General features: G+C 49.9%; 1 protein-coding gene across 1 annotated transcript in view; it reads right to left on the reverse strand.

The window, feature by feature from the left end:
• Positions 1-26163, reverse strand: part of prrc2c (proline-rich coiled-coil 2C) — a 28984-nt gene extending 2821 nt beyond the window's left edge. The window contains exons 1-32 of the mRNA XM_045205817.1: positions 25806-26163; positions 23272-23349; positions 19725-19894; positions 18953-19127; positions 18553-18803; positions 18044-18387; positions 15424-15503; positions 15172-15299; positions 14970-15057; positions 14632-14785; positions 13791-14463; positions 13458-13633; positions 13043-13310; positions 12675-12882; positions 11685-12495; positions 9082-10847; positions 8288-8445; positions 6366-6520; positions 5804-6206; positions 5594-5679; positions 5225-5419; positions 4822-5082; positions 4500-4694; positions 4244-4418; positions 3877-4077; positions 3173-3300; positions 2663-2832; positions 2250-2499; positions 1962-2069; positions 1600-1800; positions 1271-1374; positions 373-499 (exon numbers count right to left, since the gene is read on the reverse strand). Of these exons, the coding sequence (XP_045061752.1) occupies positions 373-499; positions 1271-1374; positions 1600-1800; positions 1962-2069; positions 2250-2499; positions 2663-2832; positions 3173-3300; positions 3877-4077; positions 4244-4418; positions 4500-4694; positions 4822-5082; positions 5225-5419; positions 5594-5679; positions 5804-6206; positions 6366-6520; positions 8288-8445; positions 9082-10847; positions 11685-12495; positions 12675-12882; positions 13043-13310; positions 13458-13633; positions 13791-14463; positions 14632-14785; positions 14970-15057; positions 15172-15299; positions 15424-15503; positions 18044-18387; positions 18553-18803; positions 18953-19127; positions 19725-19839 (8154 nt within the window). The 5' untranslated portion in view covers positions 19840-19894; positions 23272-23349; positions 25806-26163. The remainder of the gene's footprint in view (positions 1-372; positions 500-1270; positions 1375-1599; positions 1801-1961; positions 2070-2249; positions 2500-2662; positions 2833-3172; positions 3301-3876; positions 4078-4243; positions 4419-4499; positions 4695-4821; positions 5083-5224; positions 5420-5593; positions 5680-5803; positions 6207-6365; positions 6521-8287; positions 8446-9081; positions 10848-11684; positions 12496-12674; positions 12883-13042; positions 13311-13457; positions 13634-13790; positions 14464-14631; positions 14786-14969; positions 15058-15171; positions 15300-15423; positions 15504-18043; positions 18388-18552; positions 18804-18952; positions 19128-19724; positions 19895-23271; positions 23350-25805) is intronic.
• Between the last annotated feature and the right edge of the window lie 266 nt (positions 26164-26429).

The raw sequence follows: 26429 nt of genomic DNA on the forward strand, positions 1-26429 counted from the left end.
TCTCTGAGCCGGTTGGTATCAGACCTCATGCTCCGATACCGTCTGCCCGACGGTAAGGGAGAGAACAGCTCGTGGCTGGGGTGTGTGTGGGGTCCTTGATGTTGTGGGCCTTCCTCAGGCACCGTTTGGAGTAGATGTCCTGGATGGGTGGGAGCACGGTCCCAGTGATGTACTGGTCTTCACCACCTGCTGGAGAGCCTTGTGGTGTGGACGGAACAATTCCTGTACCAGGCTGTGATGCAACCGGTCAGGACGCTCTCGATGGTGCAGCAGTAGTATTTGGAGAGGACCCGGGGCGGCATGCAGAGTTTCTTCAGCCGCCTTAGGAAGTAGAGACGCTGTTGCGCCCCAGTATGTGTGTGCGTGTGTTACCTGTGGGTTGAACTGTACAGGGAAGTGCTGTGTGATCCTCATGGCAGCAGAGCTGGGCTGGAACTGTTTCTGGTACAGCATGCTGCTCATCTTACTGGACTGGCTGCTGGGAGACGTAGAGCTGGCCCTGACCAGACAACAATACATCAGCTCTTGGTACACTCATACAACCGGTAGAAGGTGGGACAGGGTCTGTGTGAGACTGTTACCAGTAAGGACTAGAGGTGAGTGTGTGTGTGAGAGAGTTCCCTGTAAGGACTAGGGGTAGTGTGTGTGAGAGAGTTCCCTGTAAGGACTAGGTGTAGTGTGTGTTCCCTGTAAGGACTAGATGTAGGGGTAGTGTGTGTGTGAGAATGTGTGTTACCCGTAAGGACTAAGTGTAGTGTTTGTGAGAATGTGTGTTACCTGTAAGGACTAGGTGTAGTGTGTGTGAGAATGTGTGTTACCTGTAAGGACTAGGTGTAGTGTGTGTGAGAATGTGTGTTACCTGTAAGGACTAGGTGTAGTGTGTGTGAGAATGTGTGTTACCTGTAAGGACTAGGTGTAGTGTGTGTGAGAATGTGGGTTACCTGTAAGGACTAGGTGTAGTGTGTGTGAGAATGTGTGTTACCTGTAAGGACTAGGTGTAGTGTGTGTTCCCTGTAAGGACTAGATGTAGTGTGTGTTCCCTGTAAGGACTAGATGTAGTGTGTGTTCCCTGTAAGGACTAGGTGTAGTGTGTGTTCTCTGTAAGGACTAGGTGTAGGGGTAGTGTGTGTGTGAGAATGTGTGTTACCCGTAAGGACTAGGTGTAGTGTGTGTGAGAATGTGTGTTACCTGTAAGGACTAGGTGTAGTGTGTGTGAGAATGTGTGTTCCCTGTAAGGACTAGGTGTAGTGTGTGTGAGAATGTGTGTTACCTGTAAGGACTAGGTGTAGGGGTGGTGCTCCTAGTGCTGTGAGGAGGAGTCCCAGGCTTCATGTCCATCCCACTGCCAAACAGCTTCATGTCCATCTCACACATCTGGATAGAAACACACAAGAGCAGAGACACATTACATCATATACTGCTAGCATCTCACCAACACAATGCTCACACACACACACACACACACACACACACACACACACACCAGTGCAGAAGACATAATACAGGCATCTATTAAACCATTAGGCCATGAAAGGGCTTTGAGACATACAAAAGTGTCTCTCACACATGCTGAACCTTTTATCATTCCCTGGTGTGTACCTTGCTGGAGGGGGGCTGCATCATGCTGTGTGTGTGAGTGGGTCCGAAGGGTCCCCTGTAGGGCTGGGAGACCGGGGGCTGGCGGCTGAGGTTGGGGGGCTGGGCCTGGGGAGGGGTGGGGGGCAGCGCCAGGAGGGGCTGGCCGCCCCCGGAACCATAGTTAGGAAGACCGAGCTGGGAGCCTGGCATTGGGACTTGCACCTAGAGAAAGAGGGAGGGAGAGCGAGAGGAGTAGAGTGGGAGGGGTGAGTTAGTTCCAATGTCACGATTGTCTGTTTTGACAATCCTCCTGGCGCTGCCCCCCCACCCCTCCTTTTGCAGAAGTTAGCCTCTGTTTGAAAGTGTGTAAATAATGTGTATACCTGCTGCATGGCAGAGCTAGGAGACTGTGTGTTACTATAGTAACTGCTCTGTCCGTGTTGTTGCACCTGTCCTGAGTACAGGTTAGAATGTGGACTCATCCCCTGACGCTGGAGAGAGCAAGAGAGAGAGAGCGAGAGGGGGGTGGTTAGGACAATAATATTCCCAACCACTTCTTACAAAGCTCTTGTATGACCACATAGAAGCTTGCTTGAGCGTTTACAAAGATAACATGAGTTCTCAACAGTTGTGAATACATTATAAGAAGGTTGTAACTACGTTGTGTGTACCTTCCATACCTGCAGTAGGTGTGTGTCTATCAGCTGGGAACCTCCCATGCCAGAGGGCTGGTTGAGCTGTGGTTCAAACAGGATTGGGATGTGCTGTGTGTGTGTGTTGGAGGGCTGCTGGTAGGCGAGGCTGGACTGGGGCTTGCCCAGGTCAGGTCCCCCAACCCCGGGGTAGCTGTGGAGAGATGGCCCTGATAACATCATGGGACTGGGCTGGGACAGGCTGCTCTGCATAAAGGCCTGCTGAGATCTGAAGGACAGAGGAGGGGAGATGGGAGATGAGTTTACATATTGTATGTTCAAACACACACAACACACTCCTCTTACCGGTCAGAATGACACTACATACATTTGACCAAACAGCATTGTTTGATAAATACATATAATTGTGTGTGTGTGTGTGTGTTTGTTACCTGTAAGGCTGCAGTGAGGAGCTGAAGAGGTCCTGTGGCTGGGAGACGGGAGGTCCGGTGCTGAGGCCTAGCTGGGCCTGGTGAGAGTGTGTGTGTTGATGTGTGTGTTGGTGCTGCCCCTGTAGGGGAGCATAGATTGGGATAGGAATCTGCTGCACCGCCGCCTGCTGCTGGAGGGGAGAAAATAAGGCCTTATAAGGCTACACATGGGGAGAATAAGGCTACACATGGGGAGAATAAGGCTACACATGGGGAGAATAAGGCTACACATGGGGAGAATAAGGCTACACATGGGGAGAATAAGGCTACACATGGGGAGAATAAGGCTACACATGGGGAGAATAAGGCTACACATGGGGAGAATAAGGCTACACATGGGGAGAATAAGGCTACACATGGGGAGAATAAGGCTACACATGGGGAGAATAAGGCTACACATGGGGAGAATAAGGCTACATTAAAGGCAGTTTAAGCTTTAAGACTAGTTAAAGAGATCCTTGTAGTGTGTACCTGTGAGAGTCTAGGCTGGTAGCCCTGCTGCTGGTGCTGTGCCAGAGGGGGAGGTGCCAGGCGGGGGTGGGTGTTGCTGAACAGGTGACTAGTGTCCATGTAGAACGCTGGAATCTGGGCTGCAGAGCCTACACAGAGACAGAGAGCGAGTGAAAGAAAAAGGGATCAAAACTCCAATTCACAAACTCACCACAATCCTGACAAATGCAAGACTATTGTGTGTGTCCTGAGGACATTTTAATCACAAGCATCACTTTCACAGTAACATTACAGCTGTCTCCATCTCAGACCACATAAGGATTGTGAATGCATTGACCTTTCTCTAAATGAGTGTCCTCTATGGAGACGTGAGGTAATTATGTCCTCTATGAGCCGTGATGGCTGTTCCTGTGGGCTCAGCTCTCTCTGATAGAGGCTAATACCTGACCTCCCTATGGGGCCTACTGCACTGTAGTAAGCTCTATAGCTAGCATCCCAATGAGAGGCTCACTCAGCAGTCACTGATACGAGACGAGAGAGGAGCACAACACTAGACCCATTCAACAGAACTGTTCATTCAGGTTTAGTAGTATCTGCTAGACTAAGTCTAAGTAACTAACTAGGGCCAAGTCATTTTCTGGTGAGGTCATGTAGTTAAGGAAAAACTCCTGGCCCTAGTCATACCTCTAAGTGCATACAAGCGTCAGATGTGTTGGAGGACTCACCTGCTGCAGACTGGGAGACGTAGACCTGTGGAGTTTGTTGCTGCTGGGGAAGCAGGGGGGCCACACAGCCCAGCTGGGAGAAGTTGGTCCCGCCTATGGATCCAGCCTGCAGCTGCTGGGGTTTCACCTTGCAGATGTTGGGGGGATCAGAGGCCGCGGTGGTCTTAGTGCTCAGAGAGGACGTGGTGTATGTCCCAGCACCTGGGGGGATGGTGACAGGACATAGAGGGGGGAGATGTCACTACACCCAGTTGCTGTTGCAGTTTATGTGGGTGACGTTGCCCAACCGTCAATCCATTTAGCATTAGTGTACTACTGTAAAAGCATTGTATAACAAGTATTATTGACTTACAAAGAAAGACTGTACCTGTCAAAGAGGTGCTTGGTGTGACAGAGGCTACTGGTATCTGAGGCATGGAGGCAGAGGAGAAGGAGGAGTAGGAAGAGGAGGTGCAGGAGGTGATAGGAGAAGAGGAGCTGACAGGAGAACTCTTCTCTACCAGGCTCGGGGAGTTCTCCCACGCTTTACGGGCTGACTCCATCTGACCAGAGAAATCAGATCACGTATTAGAAGCCAATAGACACACTATGCATTGGGGTGTGTGGTGTGTGTGTGTGTGTACCTTCAGTGTGAGGTCAACAGAAGCAGGAGAGACAGTACTGAGGCTGGAGGTCTGCTGTAAGGCCTCTCTACGAGGGAGAGGCAGAGAGTGGGGCAGGGCCACATTGGCCACCAGGCTCTCCTCCATCTTACTCCCTCCAGTAGGAACACTGTCAGCCAGAGAGGACGAGGGGGTGGTGTAGTCGGTCACTGACTCCTGGCAGGACACACACACACACAAGTTTAAGTCAATAGAACTGGAATGAATGGAGCATTCATGAATGTGGTGGATAGACTGGTGGCAATATTGGGTATACCATACCAACCAACCCATCCCCTCTCACCTTGGAGCTGCAGGCATACTCTGCCGAGGGTATGGTGATCATCCCCTCGATATCGCCCCCCAGCTCAGGAACAGAGGTGTCTGTGTTGGTGGGGCTGGAGTCTACTGCTCTGCTGGTCCCTCCTCCTGGTACTACCCCCCCATCCAGACCCTCTCCCTCCCCCCCGCGGACGTCCTTAGCCTTGCGGTTTCGCAGGGAGCGTTCTTTACCGATAGGGCCAGGCTTGTACTCCTTAGGCTCTACTGGCTCCATGTCAGGGAGCTGGGGAGGGAGATGGAAGGAGAGAGAAGAGATGCATTTAAAGTTGAGAAACTATGAAGAATCATGTAAATGTAATTCTTTGCAGAAACGTATCAGTCACCATGGATTTTCTGAGTATTTGTGTCAGTCAGTGTGTGTTTACCTTCTGTGTTTTGATAGGCCCGACACGAGGCTGTTTCTGTCTCTGTTCTTTAGGAGCAGGTAGTTTGTTGTCAGGTCCAGGCTCAAGCATGGCTAGTACACCATCGCTGTCTGTACTGCCAGCTGAGGATGGGGCTCCAAACTGGATACTGTCCATCCCTAGATCCACACTGCCTTCTGAGCCAGGCTTCACTCCCTACAACACACAAAGGCACTTTAACCAACCAAGCCCTTTATTTGGAGCCACAATGAAACAGAACGGATCCATAGCTAGTCAGTCTGTTGTACAATACAGGTTGTGAAACACTGTGCTAGATGGCTACTATACAGACAGCGAGAGAGCGAGACAGTGAGAGCGGGAGGTCCGTACCTCAGGAGTGACAGTCCCAGTGAAGGATGTGAGAGGTTTGTTCCAGGCACTGACTGAAGGAGGCTGAGGAGGGCTGATAGGTCCAACTGAAACACACACAACAGATATGAGACCAAGCATATGAACAACACTAGCTCATGTAGAAGTTTTAACTAATGAAATGTCATCTCTTGTTGTGAAATATGACTGTCCTGATGTTGTGTGACTCACGTTTCTTGACGTCTGGGAGAATGGTGGATCCGGCCACCTTGTTCTCCCAGAGTTCCGTACCCAGAGTGCTGTGCGGCTGCGTGAGCAGGGCCACGGGGGGAAGGGGGGTCTTGGAGGTGAAGTCCACGGTGATGGGGGTCGGGGCAGGGGGTAGGGTGGCCACAGAGCCCTCCAGAGTCTGGGGAGAGGCAGCAGACTGGGAGGGGGGCGGGAGCTTGGAGGCAGAGAGGGGGGGCTGGGGTTGTTGGGGGGGAGGTGAGGGCTGTTGAGGCTGCGGCTTTGAGGCTTGCTGTGGTTGTTGTGATGCTTGTTGTTGATGCTGCTGCTGTTGTTTTTTGGCAAATCTTGGAGGCAGCTTGCCTCCTCCCCTCCCCTTTTCCCCTGATCCTTTCTTCCCATAGTGCTATAAACCGACACATAAGGCAACATACATGTTAGTGATGTCAGATGTTAGGGTCCTACGGTCCTCAGTGTGACTAAAAGTCTTGTGTTTAGTCAATACAGGAGTGACTGCCTCCCAGTGGTGAAGTGAACACCCCCTCTCCCTCCTTCCCTCTCTCACCTGTGTGGTCTGCTCCTCTTTCTTCCTCCTCTCCTCATCCTGTAGTCGTTTCTGTTGTTTGCGTGAGACCACCTCAGTGAAGCCGTCGTCTGTAGTGTTAGACTGGGGGTCCTCTAAGGTCGTCACCTCTGGATGGTCATCTATGATCACCACACCTACAGGACAGCACATAGAAAGTGACATCAGTTCCATGGACAAGGTACAAGTTCTAGAACAATAGCATGTCAAATTCTGTATTGGTAGGGCTGTGACGATCCCTGCTGTATGTAAAATAGTGTGTGCTATAGCTTTGAAAATAAAGAAATAAATGTGACAACATAATATTTGTTTCCAACATTAGGGATGTTTTCCTAAAGAAGTTAAATCCGCTTCATGTTCCGTTTCCTTGCCACGACACTAATGAGCATTGCGATGCAAGTATCGTCCCGGCCCTAGTATTGAGCCAATATGGCATTACAGTACCCGTTGCATATTGAAAAAATTCAATGTAATTTCAAGATGGACACTAGATAGTAGGGATTTGATACGCATCTAGATACACGGGCTCCGATACGATACAGGAACTATACGTTTAGTTTGAAACTATTCTGTGCAATTCGATTTGTGGAATGAATCGATGCATTCATTTTCCATTCTAAATTAATATTTACATTTTACATTTTAGTCATTTAGCAGACGCTCTTATCCAGAGCGACTTACAGGAGCAATTAGGGTTAAGTGCCTTGCTTAAGGGCACAGAGATTTTTCACCTAGTCGGCTCGGGGATTAGAACCAGCGACCTTTCGGTTACTGGCACAACGCTCTTACCCACTAAGCTACCTGCCGCCTGATAATATCTGATACTGATGGAGCTCAGGAGCTGAATCGGTCTTAGCCGGTATCTCTGAGCAGAGTGTGTGTGAATGATTTACTGTGTGAGCTGATCCATAGGGTATCTACCACTATCAGATTAGGCGGGGCAATTCATGTTTTTGTCCCCTTACTTCCTTGTGTCACCCACTGATTAACTTGTCATATAGCAGATTAAAATGTTTTGAGCTAGTAATATGTCAATATTTATCTTTAGAAATTAGCTATGACATGTACATAGCCAATTAATATAAACACAGTTTGGGATTTCACCAAGTCTCAAAAGCGAATGGTTTTGACCGTTTGGAACTTTATGGAGGAGAGCTGCCCTCCATAAAGTTATTGCTGTCCCTGTTATGAAATTACACCTTTACCCTGTTCATGTAAAAATGACCAAACGCACTAAATGTTTGTAGCAGAACTACCAGAAATATTTTATACGGTGAGCCTGGCAATGAATATCCCCAATCAGCAGTTAGATGTGCAACCAGCAATATGCAAGTTGTGTACACTCCGGTAGCCTACACAGCTCCACCGGTAAAACACAATTTTCTAAAGCGCATTTGGTAATAATGACCCAGCAAATTACATTGGTTGTCCCTCAATATTGCGAAAGCCATTTTACAAACATCTGAATGCTGAAGGTATAATATCTGTTTTAGTACAAATATTAGAACAGAGACAGGGTAGGCCTACCTCTCGTTGGCGCGAGCAGCTGTGTCTCTCGCACTGAGCACACAGTTATCTGACTTGTAGATCAATGTCATACGCAGTAACTGTATTTGCATAAAAGTTTGATAAGCTGAAGGAGAGGACGCATCAATTCAGTCAACAGATCAGAGGTATTTTTGGAACAAGGCAGAAAAAAAGTATACGAGTAAAAACACTTGAGTGAACCGACGATTCATAACGTTTGGGTCGGTTTTCTTACCGATGCATGCTTCGTTTGGAGTGGTTTGGGCTCCCGCGGACCGATACACTCGCATCTTAAACATTTACACCGGGGACCGATGAGTATGGGTGAATTGTTACATCCCTACAAGATAGCAGGTGTGTGCACGCATGTGACTCACTGGCATAGTTGTTTAGGTCAAACTGCAACAGAGCGTTCTCCTTCTCCTTGGGTTTCTGTTTGGTTTGTTTGGTCTCGTCCTTCCTGCGTCCAGCAGGGTCTTTACCCCCAGTACGCACCACTCCCCCACCTGGGGCTGAGTCTGGGTTAGGGGCCGCTCTGGAGGGGAGGAGAGAGAGACATGTTAGGGAGAGAGAGAGAGACAAGAGGACAGGCCACTGTACAGAGAAACAGCAGATTTATAAAAAAAAACAAGACGTGCATCCAATAGTCTAAAAACTTTAGGATCTTTAGTAGTCCTTTCTGATTACACAATATATAGTAATGTAATTGAGGACATTGCTTTCACATCAGTGCAGGTGAAGGTGAGGAGACAAGGAAAGGAAACCACTTTAGACTATTGAGATGCAGGCAGAAAGGGAGAGGGAGTGATGTGTACCCAGTGTATTCTCCTCCAGAGAGAGCGGCCACAGTAGAGAGGTAGCAGACCAAAAATATACCTTGACTCGCTCTCTCTATATATAACTCCAAACCAAAACACACAGCCAGCAATTAGAACAGGATACGATAGGAAAGGGGATGAGAGACATTTGTCCTTCAGGAAGAGAGTACTTCCACAGCTCTTATTCACACTCACAAACTGAAACAGCAGAGCAAGGAGTTTGGTTGTATAATATGGGTTTATAATAAGATATTGTTCATTATGTTAACAGTGAAGATATAACATGCAAACAGTCAATGCACAAAACTAAAAGGCCAAACCAAATCGTGGTGTGAGATTGGTGGATGACTCACCCTCTGCGTCCAGCCTTGCCCCCTCCTCTCCTCTCTCCCTTCCCCCCTGCGTAGCCGCGGCCTGGTTTGGGTCCGCTGTTCCCCCAGCGGTTCTGCCTCTCTACCGGACGCTGACTGGAGAAACTCCTCCTGCCCCCAGCGGGCCCGGCTGACTCACGTTTGGGCGTCACCCCTCCCTCGGTGGGGGTCCTACTGGGGGGTGCTGAGCTCTGAGGGGGTAGAGGGGCTGGGGCCGAGGGCTGGGCAGTGGCGCTAGCAGCCTCTCGCGCTCCCCTCCTCTCCTCCCGTTCTCTACGCTCGTTAAAGTCGCTGCTCTCCGACGCCGTCTCCCACTCCTCGTTGGCCTGGTCAGAAGAGTTCTGCGTGGACAGGTCAGGTGACTTGGTGCCCACGGCAGAGGTGGTGGGAGGGGTAGCCTCAGGCAGGGCTGGGTCAGAGGTCAGGTCAGCAGCTGTGGGTTCCCCCTCTACAGGCAGGGTGACGGGGGTCCTTGGAGCTCTGGAGAGGGTAGGGGACACAGAGACAGGGCCAGGCACTAAGGCTGGGAGAGGGGCAGTGGAGGTGGGTCCTGTCTCTCCTCCAGCTAAGACAGCAGCCTCTCTCTCCTTCAGCCTCCGGAAGCGGGGGGGTTTGTCCTGTCTGGGGGGTCGGGCTGGCCGAGGGCGACGGGGCCTCTCTCTGTCTCTGCTACTCTGGGGTCCCCCCTCCCCAAACTTCTTCCCCTCGAACGGTCGGTCTCTGTCTCCTCGAATGGGCCGTTGGTCAGAGTGGGTGTCCCGGTTGTCATAGCGTGATGATGAGGGTTCTGTGTCCTCGGGGCGGAAGGTCTCCATGGGTTTAGAGGGCCACTGGGAGGATGACTCTCTGGTTCCTGGTCGACTAAGTGGAGCTGACCTAGGACCTAATCTCTCCCTGGCCCCCCCTCGTCTGCTGAAAAGTCCCCCTCTCCCCCGCCGTGAAGGATCTCCTTTGGGCAGGAAGCCTGGCTTGGGCCTTCCCTCATCTCCTCCCCTGGGCCCTCCTTTCTCCCCCAGGTGATGGGGTCCGATGCTAGGTTTGTGTGGTCCGGAGCGGGGCTCTCCTGGTAGTTCACTGCGGAGCGGCCGGGGTGGTTTGGCGCTGGGCTCACGGTCTGAAGCCCCTGTGTCGCTAGCGGACTCCCGTCCTCCTTCGCTCTCTGAGTCGGTATCGGAGCCACGACGCCGTCTGCGTTTGGGCATCACCTCGACGTCTGAGCTCTCGCTGCGCGTCTCGCTCTCTTCACGGCAGCGGAAGGCAGCGGCGCCACCGGCGGAAGGGAGGTCTGAGCGCGAGCGCGGCTCCCGATAAGGGTACTCCCCTCGACTACGACCCCGGCCACCTCTACTTCGACCAATGTAAGTCCCCCGGAAACTCCGTCCTCGAGAGTAGTACTCCCCTCTGCCTCTAAAACCATCAGCCGGCCAGTCTCTCTCTCTGTCCCTTTCCATCTCTCTCTCCCGGTCTCTTTCCTTCTCCTCACGGCGGTAGGCCCGTAGAGGCAGGTTGGACTCCTTCCTAGAGGGTAATTTAGGTTCAGGGTGTTTGTCATTGGTCGGTAGTTGGTCTGTCTTGTGGTCCTGGGAGGGTAGTGTCGGGGCTCCTGACAGGACATGTGTGTCTCTGGATCTCTGGGGGCCCTTCCCAGACCCCTCTGTCTCAGGGGCCTCACTCTTCCCATCCCTCTCCCTGGCCTTTTCTCTCTCCCTTTCCCCCTGGGGTCTGTCCCTCTCCCTTTCTCCCTGGGGCCTGTCCCTCTCTCTTTCTCCCTGGGGCCTGTCCCTCTCTCTTTCTCCCTGGGGCCTGTCCCTCTCTCTTTCTCCCTGGGGCCTGTCCCTCTCTCTTTCTCCTTCTCCCTGGGCTCTGACCCTCACCCTCTCTCTTTCTCCCTGGGGTCTGTCCCACTCTCTTTCTCCTTGGGGTAGGTCCCTCTCTCTTTCTCCCTGGGGTCTGTCCCTCTCCCTTTCTCCCTGGGGTCTGTCCCTCTCTCTTTCTCCCTGGGGTCGGTCCCTCTCTCTTTCTCCCTGGGGTCGGTCCCTCTCCTTTTCTCCTTGGGGTCTGTCCCTCTCCTTTTCTCCTTGGGGTCTGTCCCTCTCCCTTTCTCTTTCGGGTCTGTCCCTCTCCCTCTCTCTTTCTCCCTGGGGTCTGTCCCTCTCCCTCTCTCTCTCTCCCTGGGGTCTGTCCCTCTCCCTCTCTCCCTGGGGTCTGTCCCTCTCCCTCTCTCTCTCTCCCTGGGGTCTGTCCCTCTCCCTCTCTCCCTGGGGTCTGTCCCGCTCCCTCTCTCCCTGGGGTCTGTCCCGCTCCCTCTCTCCCTGGGGTCTGTCCCTCTCTCTTTCTCCCTGGGGTCTGTCCCTCTCTCTTCCTCCCTGGGGTCTGTCCCTCTCTCTTTCTCCCTGGGGTCTGTCCCTCTCTCTTTCTCCCTGGGGTCTGTCCCTCTCTCTTTCTCCCTGGGGTCTGTCCCTCTCTCTTTCTCCCTGGGGTCTGTCCCTCTCTCTTTCTCCCTGGGGTCTGTCCCTCTCTCTTTCTCCCTGGGGTCTGTCCCTCTCCCTTTCTCCCTGGGGTCTGTCCCTCTCCCTTTCTCCCTGGGGTCTGTCCCTCTCCCTTTCTCCCTGGGGTCTGTCCCTCTCTCTTTCTCCCTGGGGTCTGTCCCTGGGGCCCTCAGACACAGCAGCAGCCGCAGAGACAGCTTTCCCTCCTCCTCGCTCCTCCTTCTTCTTGGGTCTCTCCCCTTTTTCTCCTCTCTCACGGTGTCGCTCTCTCTCCTCCCGCTGCTCTCTCTCTTCCTTCATGTCTCTGAGTACAGGTTTCTTAATGGGTCCAGACCTGCGTACAGGCCTCTCTCCCCCTGGCCCGTCCCGCCGGCCGGCCCCAGACCTCCCTCCCCAGCGCAGCTCAGCTTTCTGCTTGCTGGTGGCCGGCAGGGGCAGCTTCTCTGGCTTTTGGAGGCCATCAGCTGGAGGGGTGGCCCTGTTGTTGGCCACAGCAGCCTGGGAGAAAGGCTCTTTACTGGCCTTCATATCTTCCGCGCCTGGCCTCTCCTCTGGATCTTGGAGCTCAAGTGTCTTTGTGCCCAGGGGGAGGTTGTCAAACCTGGGCTCATCCAGTTTGAGGGAGTGGCTGGAGCCCTGGGAGATGGTTCTCTGTAGCATGGCCTGTCCCAGAGCCTCCACCTCTCCAGTGGGCAGGCCAGGCTCCACTGGCTCAAAGGGAGACCCACCAGGCCCTCCTTCTTTCTGCAGGGTTTCTGGAGCCTCCTCAGGGCCGGGGCCCAACACTGACAGGGGCTCTGTGGAGTCTCTGAAAAAGTTGGTCTTGCCGTGGGGTTCCAGGGGACCGTGGTCCTGGCTGGCGTACATGGCTGGGAGACCCCGTTCCAGCTCCAACCCAGAGTCCAATCTGGGAAAGAGAGATGTTTTAATCAAAAACTCTACGAACTTGGTGGACAATTGGACCACACTTGATGACAGAAGGGCTTCTGCTCTAAATGGGGGTCCTCTCATTCCTATCTACTGTGGAGGCAAGAAAGCCAGGTTAGTGTATTAAGATGCAGCCTGAGTGTTGTGTTGTCTCCTCACCTGGTATCCTTGTCCTCCCGTGCTTTAGGGGGTGTGACAGAGGGCAGGGGTTCAGTTTGGGGGTATGGGTCAGACCCCCATACTACGCGCGGTTCAGAGGGGAGACTGTGGTCCCGTATGGGCCTGGTCAGGTGGTCGAAGGAGTCAGAACTGGAGCTGGAGTTGTCCCCTGGCTCTCTACGAACTATCTGCTTAGGAGGCATCCGCCCTGTAAACGAGGAGAAGGGACAGTCAAAATTATAACATTTTACAGTTTATATATACGCTATAAATTGTATGGCTATTTGTGACAAACACATACAGGGCAACAACACCCACAGAAGACAAGCAAACCTAAACAGTCAAAACACACGTCAGCATCTCCGTACCAGGTCCAGGATGCATGTTTGGCATGTCGAGCGGTGGTCTTCCAGACATTATGCGGGGGTCCATATATGACTGCATCATGAGCCAGCGGGGGTCAAAGCCCATATTAGCCAGGTGCTGCTGATGGTGAGGGGGGGCGACGGGCTGGTACAGGGAGCGGTGCTGCTGCTGGGCAGCTACACCTCCTCCACCCGCACCTCCTCCTGATGGGGACACAGCCCCACCACCCTGCTGCTGTTGCTGCTGCCACTGCTGCTGCTTCATCTGTTCCTGCAACATAACATGGACAACATTAAAACTTCAGGACTCCAGAGTACAGAGATGGAATGTAAGTGAATTTAGTAACTTTATTTTTTCCAAGAAGAATTTCAGATGTAAAATTGGGTATAAAAACACAAAGCAACACCAGTCCAATACCTGCTGCCTGAGGAAGCGCGGGGGAAGAGACTTCTGGAACTGTTTAGAGTACCCCAAGGTGAGAGAGGGGCGCATGGCAGCCCCCGCCTCTCCTTCAAGGTCCAGGGGGGCCACAGGGGCGTCCTCTCCACTGAGGGGGTCCATACGGGGCAGAGAGAGGGGCACAGGTTCCTCCACTAGAGAGAGAGACAGTAGTCAGTCACACTGAAATTAAACCAAAACCTTGTCATTGAAATAAACAAAGAGTGGCACTGCTGGGAGTGAAAGACTGGGAGGTAAAGCAGCAGTTTAATTTATGTTGGTGGAAACACAGGGCTCTGCCAGGGGGCTCACCTCTGCTCTCATCGGTGCTTAAGTAGTCTCGGATAGGCATGGGAGTCAGTCTCTCAGTGTGGCTTTCCTCCACCAGGGGGCCCACCAAGCCCAGGGGACCCACCAGGCCCAGGGGGCCCTCTCCGAGCCGAGGCTCTGGGGGTATGGACAATGGTCTCTGGACTGGAGGGCTGGGCTGGCGAGGCACAAATGGACTCTCCTCCTCCGCACTAGGCTCTACTCTCTCCACCCTCTCAATCCTTTCCCTCTCCACCCTCTCTCTGTCCTGGAGAGGGGCTGGTATGTTCGGGGGCTGTGAGAAAGGGGCAGGCTGTGAAGGTGTAGGGCTGGACACAGGGGGAGGAACAGACAAATGAGGTGTGCCTTCACGCACAGCTCCCGTCTCATCATTGGTTGTCTCGGCGGCAGGGCCGTGCTTTGCCTCTGTCGCCGGGCGGAGTTTCTCATTGAGGCGTTTCAGTTTCTCTGCGCAGGCGGCGAGTCTCTGCTCTTCCATCCTCCTCTCCTCCTCTTCTCTCCTCCGCCTGGCTCTTTCTACCGCTTCAGACAGGTCTTGCTTCTTGTGTTTCTGGCGCCAGGCTTCGCACTCCTCCTCGCCAGCAGGGGGCGCAGTGGTGGAGGGTTTAGCCACGCGAGGGGCTCCGCTGCCCACCGAGCGCCCACCTGGCTGACCCTGGAGAGATAGAGAAAGAATAAATGAATAACACTACTACTTTACCTTAAAACCTCCAAAACCTAAATGAACTTGTATAGTAAATCTCTTGATGGTGCATTAGTCCTGGATTCCTCCATCCAGTCAAACACACCCCAAACCGAGTCAAACAGCCACCCTCAGCCTCACCTGGTGGTCCTGTGGTGGGCCGGTCTTGTACGCCCCCTTACTGCCTGGGGAGGGCGCCCTGGGGTCCCTTCCATCTACCCATGAGCCTTTGCTGCCCTCATGGCCGTCTGAGGGGCGCTGCGGCCTCATCCGCTCCACTTTACCCATCCACTCCCTGAGTGAGTGAGACAGAGAGACAGAGAGAGACAGAGAGCAATGGTTAGGCATCTTGTGTTAGCTCTACATGGTAATGCCTAGTCTAACAGTCTCGAGGCGTACAGAAAACCATGGTTCAAACACAGTCTGTCAAACCCAGGTAGTGAGGCAGAAAAGGAAGTACCTTCTTCAGTGAGACTCACCAGTTTTCTCCTTTCTCCTTGGCGGCATGGTTCTCCTCGTCGTCACTGAAGTTAAGTTTCTCTGTGTAGTCGACCTCCATCTGAGCTCCTGGAGAACAGACAGGGAGAGATGAGGGTTACCGTTACATTGAGTTTATATGAAAAGCTACTAAAACGTAACGAATGTAAAAAATCATTATGTATAAATACAGATTAATCTTACCAGCCCAGCCCTCGTCAGCCTCTGTGTCCAGGTTGTCAAGCTCTTTGAGCTCTGTGGCGCTGATGATTGAGGGTCTGTCTGGGTCCTTGATCCAGGCCTGGGGGGGCCCCTGTTGGGGACGGACCCTCCTAGGGACACCACACACAGGAGGGTCAGTACACTGGGGAATGGGTGATGTGAGGTCTAAGAAGTTATGTTGTTGTAATAATGATGAAGTGTGTTGGGATGTAGGAGTGTGCAGTGCGTACTCACCTGGCTCCATCCTGTGGAACAGGGTATCTGATGTTCCCTGGCACTGGAGCAAAGGGCATCCTAGGATACGCATTGAACATCTAGAACAGGACACAGAAACACACAACACCCGGCCATTACTAGGAGAATCCTACTCTGCAAGGTCAAAGAAATATTTAGCAAACTAGCAACTATTGACAAGAAAACATCCCACATCAGGTAAGATATTGCACATCTTTTTATTCACCTTATGACGCCTGGCAACAAGGCTGCATCCAATTTGTTGCGATTGTTTTTCTACCAGTCACAAACAAGCTGGTCATAGCTCACATCAACACCATCATCAGACACCCTGGACCCACTCCAATTTGCATTACACCCCAACAGATACACAGATGACGCAATCTCTATTACACTCCACACTGCCCTTTCCCACCTGGACAAAAGGAACACCTATGTTAGAATGCTGTTCATTGACTACAGCTCAGAGATGAACATCTCCATCTGGATCCTGGACTTCCTGACAGGCTGCCCCCAGGTGGTGAGAGTAGGCAACAACACATCCACCACGCTGACCCTCAACACGGGGGCCCCTCAGGGGTGTGTGCTTAGTCACCTTCTGTACTCCCTGTTCACGCACGACTCCAACACCACCATTAAGTTTGCCGACGACATGACGGTGGTAGGCTTGATCACCGATGACGATGAGACAGCCTATAGGGAGGAGGTCAGAGACCTGGCAGTGTGGTGCCAGGACAACAACATCTCCCTCAACGTCAGCAAGACAAAAGAGCTGATCATGGACTACAGGAAACGGAGGGCCGAGCACGCCCCAAGTGCAGTTATCACAAAACATTATTTACCGTGTTATAGCCTTACTAGACTATATGGCTTTAAAGGCCTGTGGAAAGTTGTAATTTAAATAAAACCAGAGGAAGAGGCTGTCATCCAGGACATCTATACCACGCGGTGTCAGAGGAAGGCCCAAATAATTGTCAAAGACTCCAGCCACCCAAGTCATAATATTCTCTCTGCTACCGCACGGCAAGCGGTACCGGAGCGCCAAGTCTGTGACCAAAAGGCTTCTGAACAGCTTCTACCCCAAAGCCATAAGACTGCTGAACAGTTAATCAAATGAATAGCCTGACTATATGCATTGACCCCCGTTTAATTTGCACCGACTCTCTTGCACCAGCTCTATGCACACTCACTGGACCCTACCAACACATACACTCCAACACACACACAACATATGCTCACACACAAAACATACACACACACATATTGACACATTTTCACAATCTTCACATACGCCGCTACTACTCTGTTTATTATCTATCCTGATTGCCTAGTCACTTTTACCCTTACCTACATGTACATACTGCCTCAATTGACTCGGTACCGGTACTCCTTGTATATAGTCTTGTTATTTTATTGTGTTACCATTTCCTTTTTTGCAATTTGATCTTACTTTTTAACTCTGCATTGTTGGGAAAGGGCTCGTTAGTATAAGCGCTTAAGGCGACATTTGTTAGCATTAGCATTCTCATAGGCTTTGACTGGGTGAGTTAGCTAGCTAGCTTTTTGGCACAACAGATTGGAAATATCCTAATGTCATCTACAAAACATTTTGGCACTGTTTCTGTCTTTTGTCATTGATATTCTGTGTCTAACAACACTGCCATTTCAAGCATTGATCTTTGATTGAAAAGGGATACAGCCTGCATTGATAACGACCATTAGATACAGTCTAATATGCTAACTAGCTAACCCATCCAGGCTAAGCCTATGAGAATGCTAATGCTAACGATGCTCGGCATCTGAGAGTTTACACTACGTGAAAAACATTTACATTTTTTCATTAATTTTCCACAACAGATTTAACATATCAAAAAGAAAGGAGGACCAAGGCACTCCATATAATTAATTTAAAACGCCTTTATTTGTATGGCATGTTCAATCGAAACAAAGTTTAAAAACTCAGACGCGTTTCGGCTGCATGGCCTTCGTCAGGGAGTACTAGGTCCAAAAGGCTTCTTAACAGCTTCTACCCCCAAGCCATAAGACTCCTGAACACCTAATCAAATGGCTACCCAGACTTTTTTTGCATCGACCCCCCATTTTTATGCTGCTGCTACTCTGTTTATTATCTATGCAGTCACTTTACCTTTACCTACATGTAACCTCAATTACCTTGACTAACCTGAGCCCCCGCACATTGACTCTGTACCGGTACCCCCTGTATATAGGGGGTACCGGTACTCTTGTTGCTCTTCAATTATTTGTTATTTTTCTTTCTTTCTTTTTTAACTTCAGTTTATTTTAGTAAATACTTGAACACCTATTTTTCTTTAAACTGCATTGTTGGTTAAGGGCTTGTAAGTAATCATTTCACTGTAAGGTCTACACCTGTTGTATTCGGCACATGTGACATAAAAATGTATTTTGATTCGTTTTTGTTATGTAATAGTTTTAACACATTTCATTCATATTTAACAATGTTTTGCTTGTCTGTGAATGGGTCGTAAGGAGGAAAACAATCATGTTCGATTAGGAACTGGGTCAAGTGGGCGGGGCATCATAAATTAATACCAAGTAAAATCAATAACCCATACAAATCAATAATCAGTCCATCACTTACGTAGGGTGGCATCATGCCCCTGAACTGGGGGTGGAACTGGGGAGGCACACCGGCAGGGGCCTGCTGGCCCCCGTTGAGTTTAGGCTGGGCTGGCACAGAGGAGGAGGAGGGGGGTTGTAGCTTGGGCTGAGAGGAGAGGGGTGCAGGCTTGGCAGACAGGAGCAGCCGCTCCCTGACCTCTCGCTTTTCACTAGGGGGCACCCTGCTCCCCTCCTCCACCTCCCCAGGGGGTGATGGGGTGCTGAGGACTGCCCCTCCCTCCTCTGACCCATGGCTGTCCATCTCAGAAGGGCTGGCTGCTGTGGTCAGATTCTTGCCCCCGCCCTCACGCCAACTACCAACATCTATAGGGGAGCAGGGACAACACAAGACAACACAGACCAGTCATTTCTGTGGTAGAATAACAACCTTTAGGTCGGGTAGTTTGGTCCATGAGTAGTGGGTAGAAAGGAGTGTAATGCTTATGTTCTGAGGACAGACTGGGGAATGATGTGAGTGTGTGTTCGTACTCTGAGGTCGGAGGCTGGGTCCAGGTCCATAAGGCTCTTCCTCCTGCCCCTCCCCTTTCTCCGCCTCCCCGGCCGCCTGCAAACTGGGGAACTCCTGGTGGAACTGGCTGCTCACACGAGGGGCTCCTCCGTCTAGCTGTGGTGGTGGCGGCTTGCTGTTGGCCCAGGATCTGCTGCCCCCTACAGAGGACGAGACCTCTGGGGGTTGGGGGGGCCCTGGGTTAGGCTGGAGTGGGGGGGTCTCGGACTGCCTGATACACACAGCACAAAGAGGAGGAGAGGGGGGAAGGAGGCGAGAGAGAGATAGTGGAGAAGTAGTTTATTATTAGGGCCGAGAAATAACTCTGACCTAGTAACAGTGTGTGTAGAGATTCATTCAGGGGCAGCCCTAGTATCTCACCTCTCGTCTCCTCCCTCAGGTCTGGAGGCCCAGCCGCTGCCGTCCTTGGGGACAATGTTAACGTTGGGGTCGTTGCCCTTGTTCTCTGCCTTCAGGCTGGGCAGGTTGGCAGGGGGGGGCATACGCCGACTGACAGCAACCTTACCCAAACTCTGGAGCCCATGTCTGGCAGCCACTGGACAGGGGGAGAGGAGAGGGCATGAAACATTTAGCAAGGAGCAGAGTTTACATAATCACATTTATTTTCAGGGATGCAAGCAGGTGAGGACCCCCCAAAAAACGTTTTTTGTTGTGGAAAAGCGTGACAAATCGGTGTTAAGTGCAAGAAAAAAAAGTGCCTATTTTCAGAGAATAAGTACTGTATATAATACACATTTGATTAATCTCAATACTGTTAACTTTCCAAACCACAATAGACAGAAAATTGTGTCCTGGGGTAGGAGGGAGTTGGGCTCTTTGGTCTGCGTTTAAGGTTTATCATGACATGTAATGATAATCTCTGTCTCCCTGGACAGGAACACATAGGGAAGATAAAAAATTTTTGGTGCCAAATTCCGTTATCTTGGTTTTGTTTCTCGAGGTTTTGGATTTCCCCCGATTTTCTCTTCTTCTTCGGATCTACACAATTCACGTGGATGGTCTATTTTCAGATCAAAACTGCAAATATCGCCGAAAAGCGACGAGTTTGCATCCCTGTATTATGGACAATCCCAAATCCACCTCTAGCCACAAGGAGAGGCAGACATTTTGTGTGATGGAAGCGTGAGCGTACCTGCAGTTTTCTGGGTCTCCAGAGACTTGCCCTTGTACGTGTTGAAGAGGCTAAGGGTTGCATACTTGGTCTTGCCATCCTTTGCCTTGGTGCTCTGCCCTGACTTCTCTGACATTTCGCTGGAAACTCATTGAGTCTGGTCCTCTGGTCTCACCCCCAGAACCAGCCTCCTGCAATACAAATCAAACTTTATTTAAAAAGGTGCTACACAGGACTTTTAAAATAACATTAGCATTGTACTTTCAGAAAATATCTAATATAATTTGGCACCAATAGTGGAATGATAGTGTTTAACATGATTACTTACCTGCCAGTGTTGTGATTGGCTGTGATATTCACCTATTGATTTTTCCCACCGAAGCGGCATCTGCCTATTGAGAAATCAATAGGCGAATATCACAGCCAATCACAACACTGGCAGGTAAGTAATAGGCTTGGGCAGTATACGGTATATACAGTGCCTTGCAAAAGTATTCATCCCCCTTGGCGTTTTTCCTATTTTGTTGCATTACAACCTGTAATTTAAATGGGTTTTCTATTTGGATTTCATGTAATGGACATACACAAAATAGTCCAAATTGGTGAAGTGAAATGAAAAAAATAACATGTTAAATTTTTTTATTAAAAATGTATAACGGAAAAGTGGTGCGTGCATATGTATTCACCCCCTTTGCTATGAAGCCCCTAAATAAGATCTGGTGCAACCAATTACCTTCAGAATTAGTTAAATAAAGGCCACCTGTGTGCAATCTAAGTGTCAACTGATCTCAGTATATATACACCTGTTCTGAAAGGCCCCAGAGTCTGCAACACCACTAAGCAAGGGCCACCACCAAGCAAGCGGCACCACAAAGACCAAGGAGCTCTCCAAACAGGTCAGGGGCAAAGTTGTGGAGAAGTACAGATCAGGGTTGTGTTATAAAAAAATATCTGAAACTTTGAACATCCCACGGACCACCATTAAATCCATTATTAAAAAATTGAAAGAATATGGCACCACAACAAACCTGTCCAGAGAGGGCCAACCACCAAAACTCACAGACCAGGCAAGGAGGGCATTAATCAGAGAGGCAACAAAGATAACCCTGAAGGAGCTGCAAAGCGGAGATTGGAGTATCTGTCAGTCAGAGCGCTGTCTGCTGATACCCATTCGTGGATTCTCATCCGAGAAGTGCAACTGAAGCACAAAATTAGTCTGATGCCGAGCAGAAATTACAATAAGCGTTTTAGATCTGCGTTTACAAAACGCAGCAAGATATTTATGCATTTTATATATCATTTCCTGCGTGAAAAATGCATTAACGTGACTCCTATGTTTAAGTTGATAGTTATCCAAGTAAGTGGCTGAATTAATAAGGTGACGGGGCATCATATGCTCTTCGCTTTTTGCAGTGTTTGAGAAGTCAAAGCCCTTTCGATGAGTTAACAGTACAGCTGCCACTGCCATCTTGATTTTCTTGCGTTTTTTTCTTCCCTCCCCGTTCTCGGACAGTCTGTTCCTCCCCCCTCTTCTCCGAGCATAGCAGGCAGGCCCATTGCCCTAGTGAATCCAGACTTCACACAGAACCAGCGTGTATGGTTGTTCTTCCTGCAGACAAGCATGCGTCAAAACTGGGGGTTCAAGTCCGGGCTCTGGCTGGGCCACTCAAGGACATTCAGAGACTTGTCCCGAAGCCACTCCTGCGTTGTCTTGGCTGTGTGCTTAGGGTCGTTGTCCTGTTGGAAGGTGAACCTTCACCCCAGTCTGAGGTCCTGAGCGCTCTGGAGCAGGTTTTCATCAAGGATCTCTCTGTACTTTGCTCCGTTGATCTTTCCCTCGATTCTGACTAGTCTCCTAGTCCCTGCCGCTGAAAAAAATCCCCACCGCATAACGCTGCCACCACCTTGCTTCACCGTAGCCCACTGGGCTATTTTGGCGCCCCTTTGTGTACTAAACGGGTAATACCGTAAATCCAGAGATGCGAGAAGGACGGTATGAAGATCTGGACACCGCCCAACCCTTGTAAATAATACTGTGAAACACTATCATTCCACTATTAGCGGCAGATATATTATGGACATTTTTGGAAATTACAATGCAAAATAAACATTATGCTGGAAAACGGATCGAGTCTGGTCTCAGTCAGTTTGAGCCTTAAAAAAACAGGTAATGGGTATTTCTTACGAGCCTACAGTAACAACCACACACACACCATAATGGCTATAAAACAAGTCATGACTTCCTCCAATAAACATTGTGAGTGATCCTGAGTGGATGGGGATAGAAGATGTCTTAAGTGTCTTCCTGCTCTTTAAGCAGCCCAGGCCACATAGGCAGGGAGCTCAGGGGGAAAAGAGAGAATGAAGGAAACTCCACAGCTCCTCAGAGTGACTGACTAGGAGAGACTCTACACCTCTCCATCACAATGGCTTCTCTCCGCTCGATGGGGCATGACGTGTTGCCATGCCGACGGGCCCTTAGATAGCAGCCTCTGTTGAGCCGTGCGGTTGTGCTGCCTACCAGCCGGGAGCCATTCATAATTGATGGAGGAGCGATGTTGGAGCATGGAGAGTGCCAGGGCAGCTAACACAGCACCGAGTCTAACAACAACAGTGCTGTTTCCCAAATGCACAATGACTTCTGGTGGGTGGCATCACTCCTACATAATGCAGATGGGAGATACACTCTGATATAAAATAATGGCCAAATGGTAGGTCAGGACCCACTAATTGTTGTGGCAGATATTGCTTATGTCCAAAATCTGAAAGCTTTGATGATTGTAGTAAAAGTTTAACAGACTGAAATGTAATGAATATTTCCTCTAGGCCCCTCAACTCTGGACGTCGACAGCAGTTTCACTGTGTTTTTTCATTGTTCACCTATAACCAGGGACTGCTTTAGACCTGGGACACCAGGTGGGTGCAATTAAGTATCAGGTAGAACAGAAAATTTGCAGGCTCCGGACCTCGTAGGGTAAGAGTTGAATTCCCCTGCTCTAGGCAGTGGGTAAACTGATTGTATGAGCAAAAGCAAAGTCAAACACACACACACACCCACCTAGCCACCCTAAACTGGCACCCGTCTGCTAGCAGAGAATGCAGAGCGCCTGGGAGAGGGGAGGCGTGAGTGAGCGATAAGCAGAGCCACTTCCTCCAAAGGGCAGGCCAGCCCCTACCTGTGCCACAGCCCACAGGGGAGGGACCCTAGAAAGGGACTGAGTCAATCAAGGACACAGAGAGGGTGTTCCCCTGCTCTGTCAAGTCCCACATAACCCAGCCATGCTCCCAAAGATGTCCTTGCCCACCTGCTCAACCAAGCCACAAACCTTCATCCCAGCTTCAGTTCAAATCATGCCCAGTCCCCTCTGTCTGCAACCCAGTCTCCAGCCTTACCTTGTTCCCCTGCCCAATTACTTTAACATAATATTCTGATTGGGACTTCTTTTGAAATCCAAAGTGACTTAACACATATAGCCCTTATAACTGTAACCCTGGCCCTTTGCCTCCAGGGAGAGCTGAGAGAGGAGATGAAAGAAGAGGTGCAGAAGGCTCAGGAATGGGATGTCACCTCTAGGCAGATATCAGATGTCCAGATTTGTTCCTTTGTTCCTTGCTTTGCTTGCCTTCACCAAGTACTTTCAGATCGCTGTAAATGAGGGTAAAGGAAACAAGGAGAGGAAACCTTTAGACCAGGGGTGACATACTCATTCCATGGAGGGCCTAGTGTCTGTGGGTTTTTGGTTGTTCCTTTCAATTAAAACCTAGACAACCAGGTGAGTTCTTTACTAATTAGCGACCTTAATTCATCAAGGGAGGTGCGTGATGATGTCAAGGGAGGTGCGGAACGCCGCAGACACTCTGCCCTCTGTGGAATGAGTTTGACACCTGTGCTTTATGCTGCGTTTAGATGGTATGAGGTAGACGGCAAACCGGATGTCATTGTTTTCAATGAGAGCACGACGGTACATGCCATTGAGGCTGGCGGTGAATGCAGTCAGCCGCCACGGTACAGGGGACTTGCCACCAGTTCAAATATTTCCACTTGTCGTAGCGTTGTTTTCTACCGGATGTTTATTTGCACAGATTGTTTACTGAAATCACAACAGCAACACATACCGTCGTGCTGGCTCGCTTTTGCGTCACCCTTTTTCTTGCATTCTTGTCGCGCTATGCCGACTGCTATGATGGTTTTTGCACCTCTCGTCTAAACGCAGCATTAGACTATCGAGATGGCCCCTACGGCAGGAAGCTACAGACAGACCCAAGATTGTGTGCACTGAGCCAGCTGAGGTGGATATCAGCTGAGTCACCTCTCACTCCCTCACAGAGATACAACAGTAGTCAACAAATAGCCATGCTACAGAGGACCACCACACACATTTTACATTTACATTTTAGTCATTTAGCAGACGCTCTTATCCAGAGCGACTTACAGTTGGTGAGTGCATACATTTTTTTTTTTCTACACACACCTAGAATGATCTGAAATAACAGGGCTAGTAAAAGCAAGTCCCCCAAAGCGATTAATCCGCCATTTTGCTTCTATCCTTCCTGTTTTCAGATAAGTGGACACGAGGGAGAGGAGACGCAGCGAGGAAACCACTTTAGACTATTGCGATTCAGCCCATAATACGTAATATTCAGCTGCAGCCTCTTGGGATTCAGCCCATAATAAGTAATATTCAGCTGCAGCCTCTTGGGAGGAGGGAACAGCAATATATTCCAGTCCGTAGGGAGATGTAATTAGATGGTTTCTAAATATTTTCCCAGTCATTGGGGACTAATGCCTGCTGTTACCTTCCCTAACGCATATAACAGCATATACAAAACAGATGGCATTGAATATGGAATCAGCTGGACTAAGGACCACCTTTGAGGACTGAACATCAAAGTTTGACTGCGGGCACCCAGCAGGGCCGCTTCCTGCTTGTATTAACTTTAAGGGTTTTCAATGAGTGGCTTTTGGTTGGAACTTGGTACTATGATCAGTTTGAGACAATCCCTCCATCTCCTCCCATGGACATCAGCTGACTTTTTATAATCAATATCAATTTAAGTGGATCAATTCACTTTCCTATGAAATGGCGTCATCTGGCCCACTCTGGGGATTCAGAAAGACAGGGAGGTTGAGTCAATTTTGACTATTTCCTAAAGCAATCTCCGCTGACATGTTGCACATTCACATACTCACCTCCTCACACACTCAAGACCAGGTCAAATGCCTGGTCATCAGTGATCGGGTTCAATGGTAGCGGAGGTTATCTAAATGGATTTTGGTTCATATAATTTACTAACGGGCTTATCCGGTAGTCCAGAAGACAGGGTCACCAGAAAATATGTTAAACCTGTGGACTGTGGTTACCAACTGTCTGGGTCGAGTTGTCTAGAGAGATGATGTTTATAGGTTAATCAAAAATTAGGTTCATTTCTAAACTAGGGGCACGGACACCGTCACGCCCAAAACACAATGAAATTTCGATGTAACGTTTTATTTTTTATTTAACTTTTATTTAACTGGGCAAGTCAGTTAAGAACAAATTATTATTTACAATGACGGCCTACACCGGCCAAACCCGGACGACGTTGGGCCAAGTGTGTTCAAACCTCTAGCATAGCTTTTTTATATTAGCAATAGTTCAAGGCTTGGAGATGGTATTCAAATCTCGGTGCAGCTAGCTAACTAACTGGTGAAATGGTAGCCTAACTGGTTCACCGTGCAGGCCGATGGTTTGATGGACCAGTTTTAGGTTGAGACAAGACCGGTCACATCGGCCCGGAGCCTCTTCTAGCCCAAAAACACCAAACATAATCTAACACAAATTAACGATATCAAACAGGATTCTTCACTAGTAGCAGTATATTTGGCTGCGATCGTTCAGATTTACACGACACTACAGCATGGTGGGTTAACTAGGTGAGAAGAGTCAGAACGATCAGTTTCGGTTCTCAAGTCGCCATCATCATCATCACATCCACATTCGGCTTTTTTCAGTGGACGCACAGTGCTAGCGAGCTAGCTAAGTGGCCAACGTAGCACCATCACCCCTACTAATCTGCTTTTCACCAAGAACTAGCTACAACATTCTTGACATGGCGACCTACCTGTCACAGCCGGTCTCTCTTCTTCTAGTATGTCGTATGTCTGGGTTTGGCCTGTTTTGTAGTATATCCGAGCCGAGTGTGTGGCCGGCGGATTACAAAAACTGGCTCGCTAGCTTGCTAACGATAGCTAGTTAGGTAACTAACGTGGTAGCTAGCATTCAACAATTTCCTCTCGACTTGCACGGGACTTGAAGCTCTTCTGTGCCTACACGCTCCCCTTTCTTCTTTCCCGAGGTTTCCGACGTTATTCGGACGTTAAGGGGCTCTCGGTTGGTGCTTTTGCCCACCCGTTGTCTCGTGTGAGACAGTGTTGCTCTCGTTGAGAGCTGCTTGCGCCGCGGCCTGTCGCACAATCAAAGATGGCAGACCGCCAGTTCACGGGTGTCTGACATCATCACGCACAGAAGACGGCGGCAGCGGAACGTCAGTTTTGGGAGTAGGATGAAGCCAGAGGAAGGAGCGAATCGAGAAGATTTACTCCGACCAAAATGTGTCCGCGTGAGATAAGCCATTTTTGTATTGTGGTCTGAGTTTAGAATTACGCGAGGCTTATTTAATGGAATAGAAGTTTCGTAATGTTGAGGCTGTTACAAATTTACTGATATAAGTGAATACACGTGGCAT

Source organism: Coregonus clupeaformis, chromosome 20 (assembly GCF_020615455.1).
Source record: "Coregonus clupeaformis isolate EN_2021a chromosome 20, ASM2061545v1, whole genome shotgun sequence".
Taxonomy (NCBI): Eukaryota; Metazoa; Chordata; class Actinopteri; order Salmoniformes; family Salmonidae; genus Coregonus; species Coregonus clupeaformis.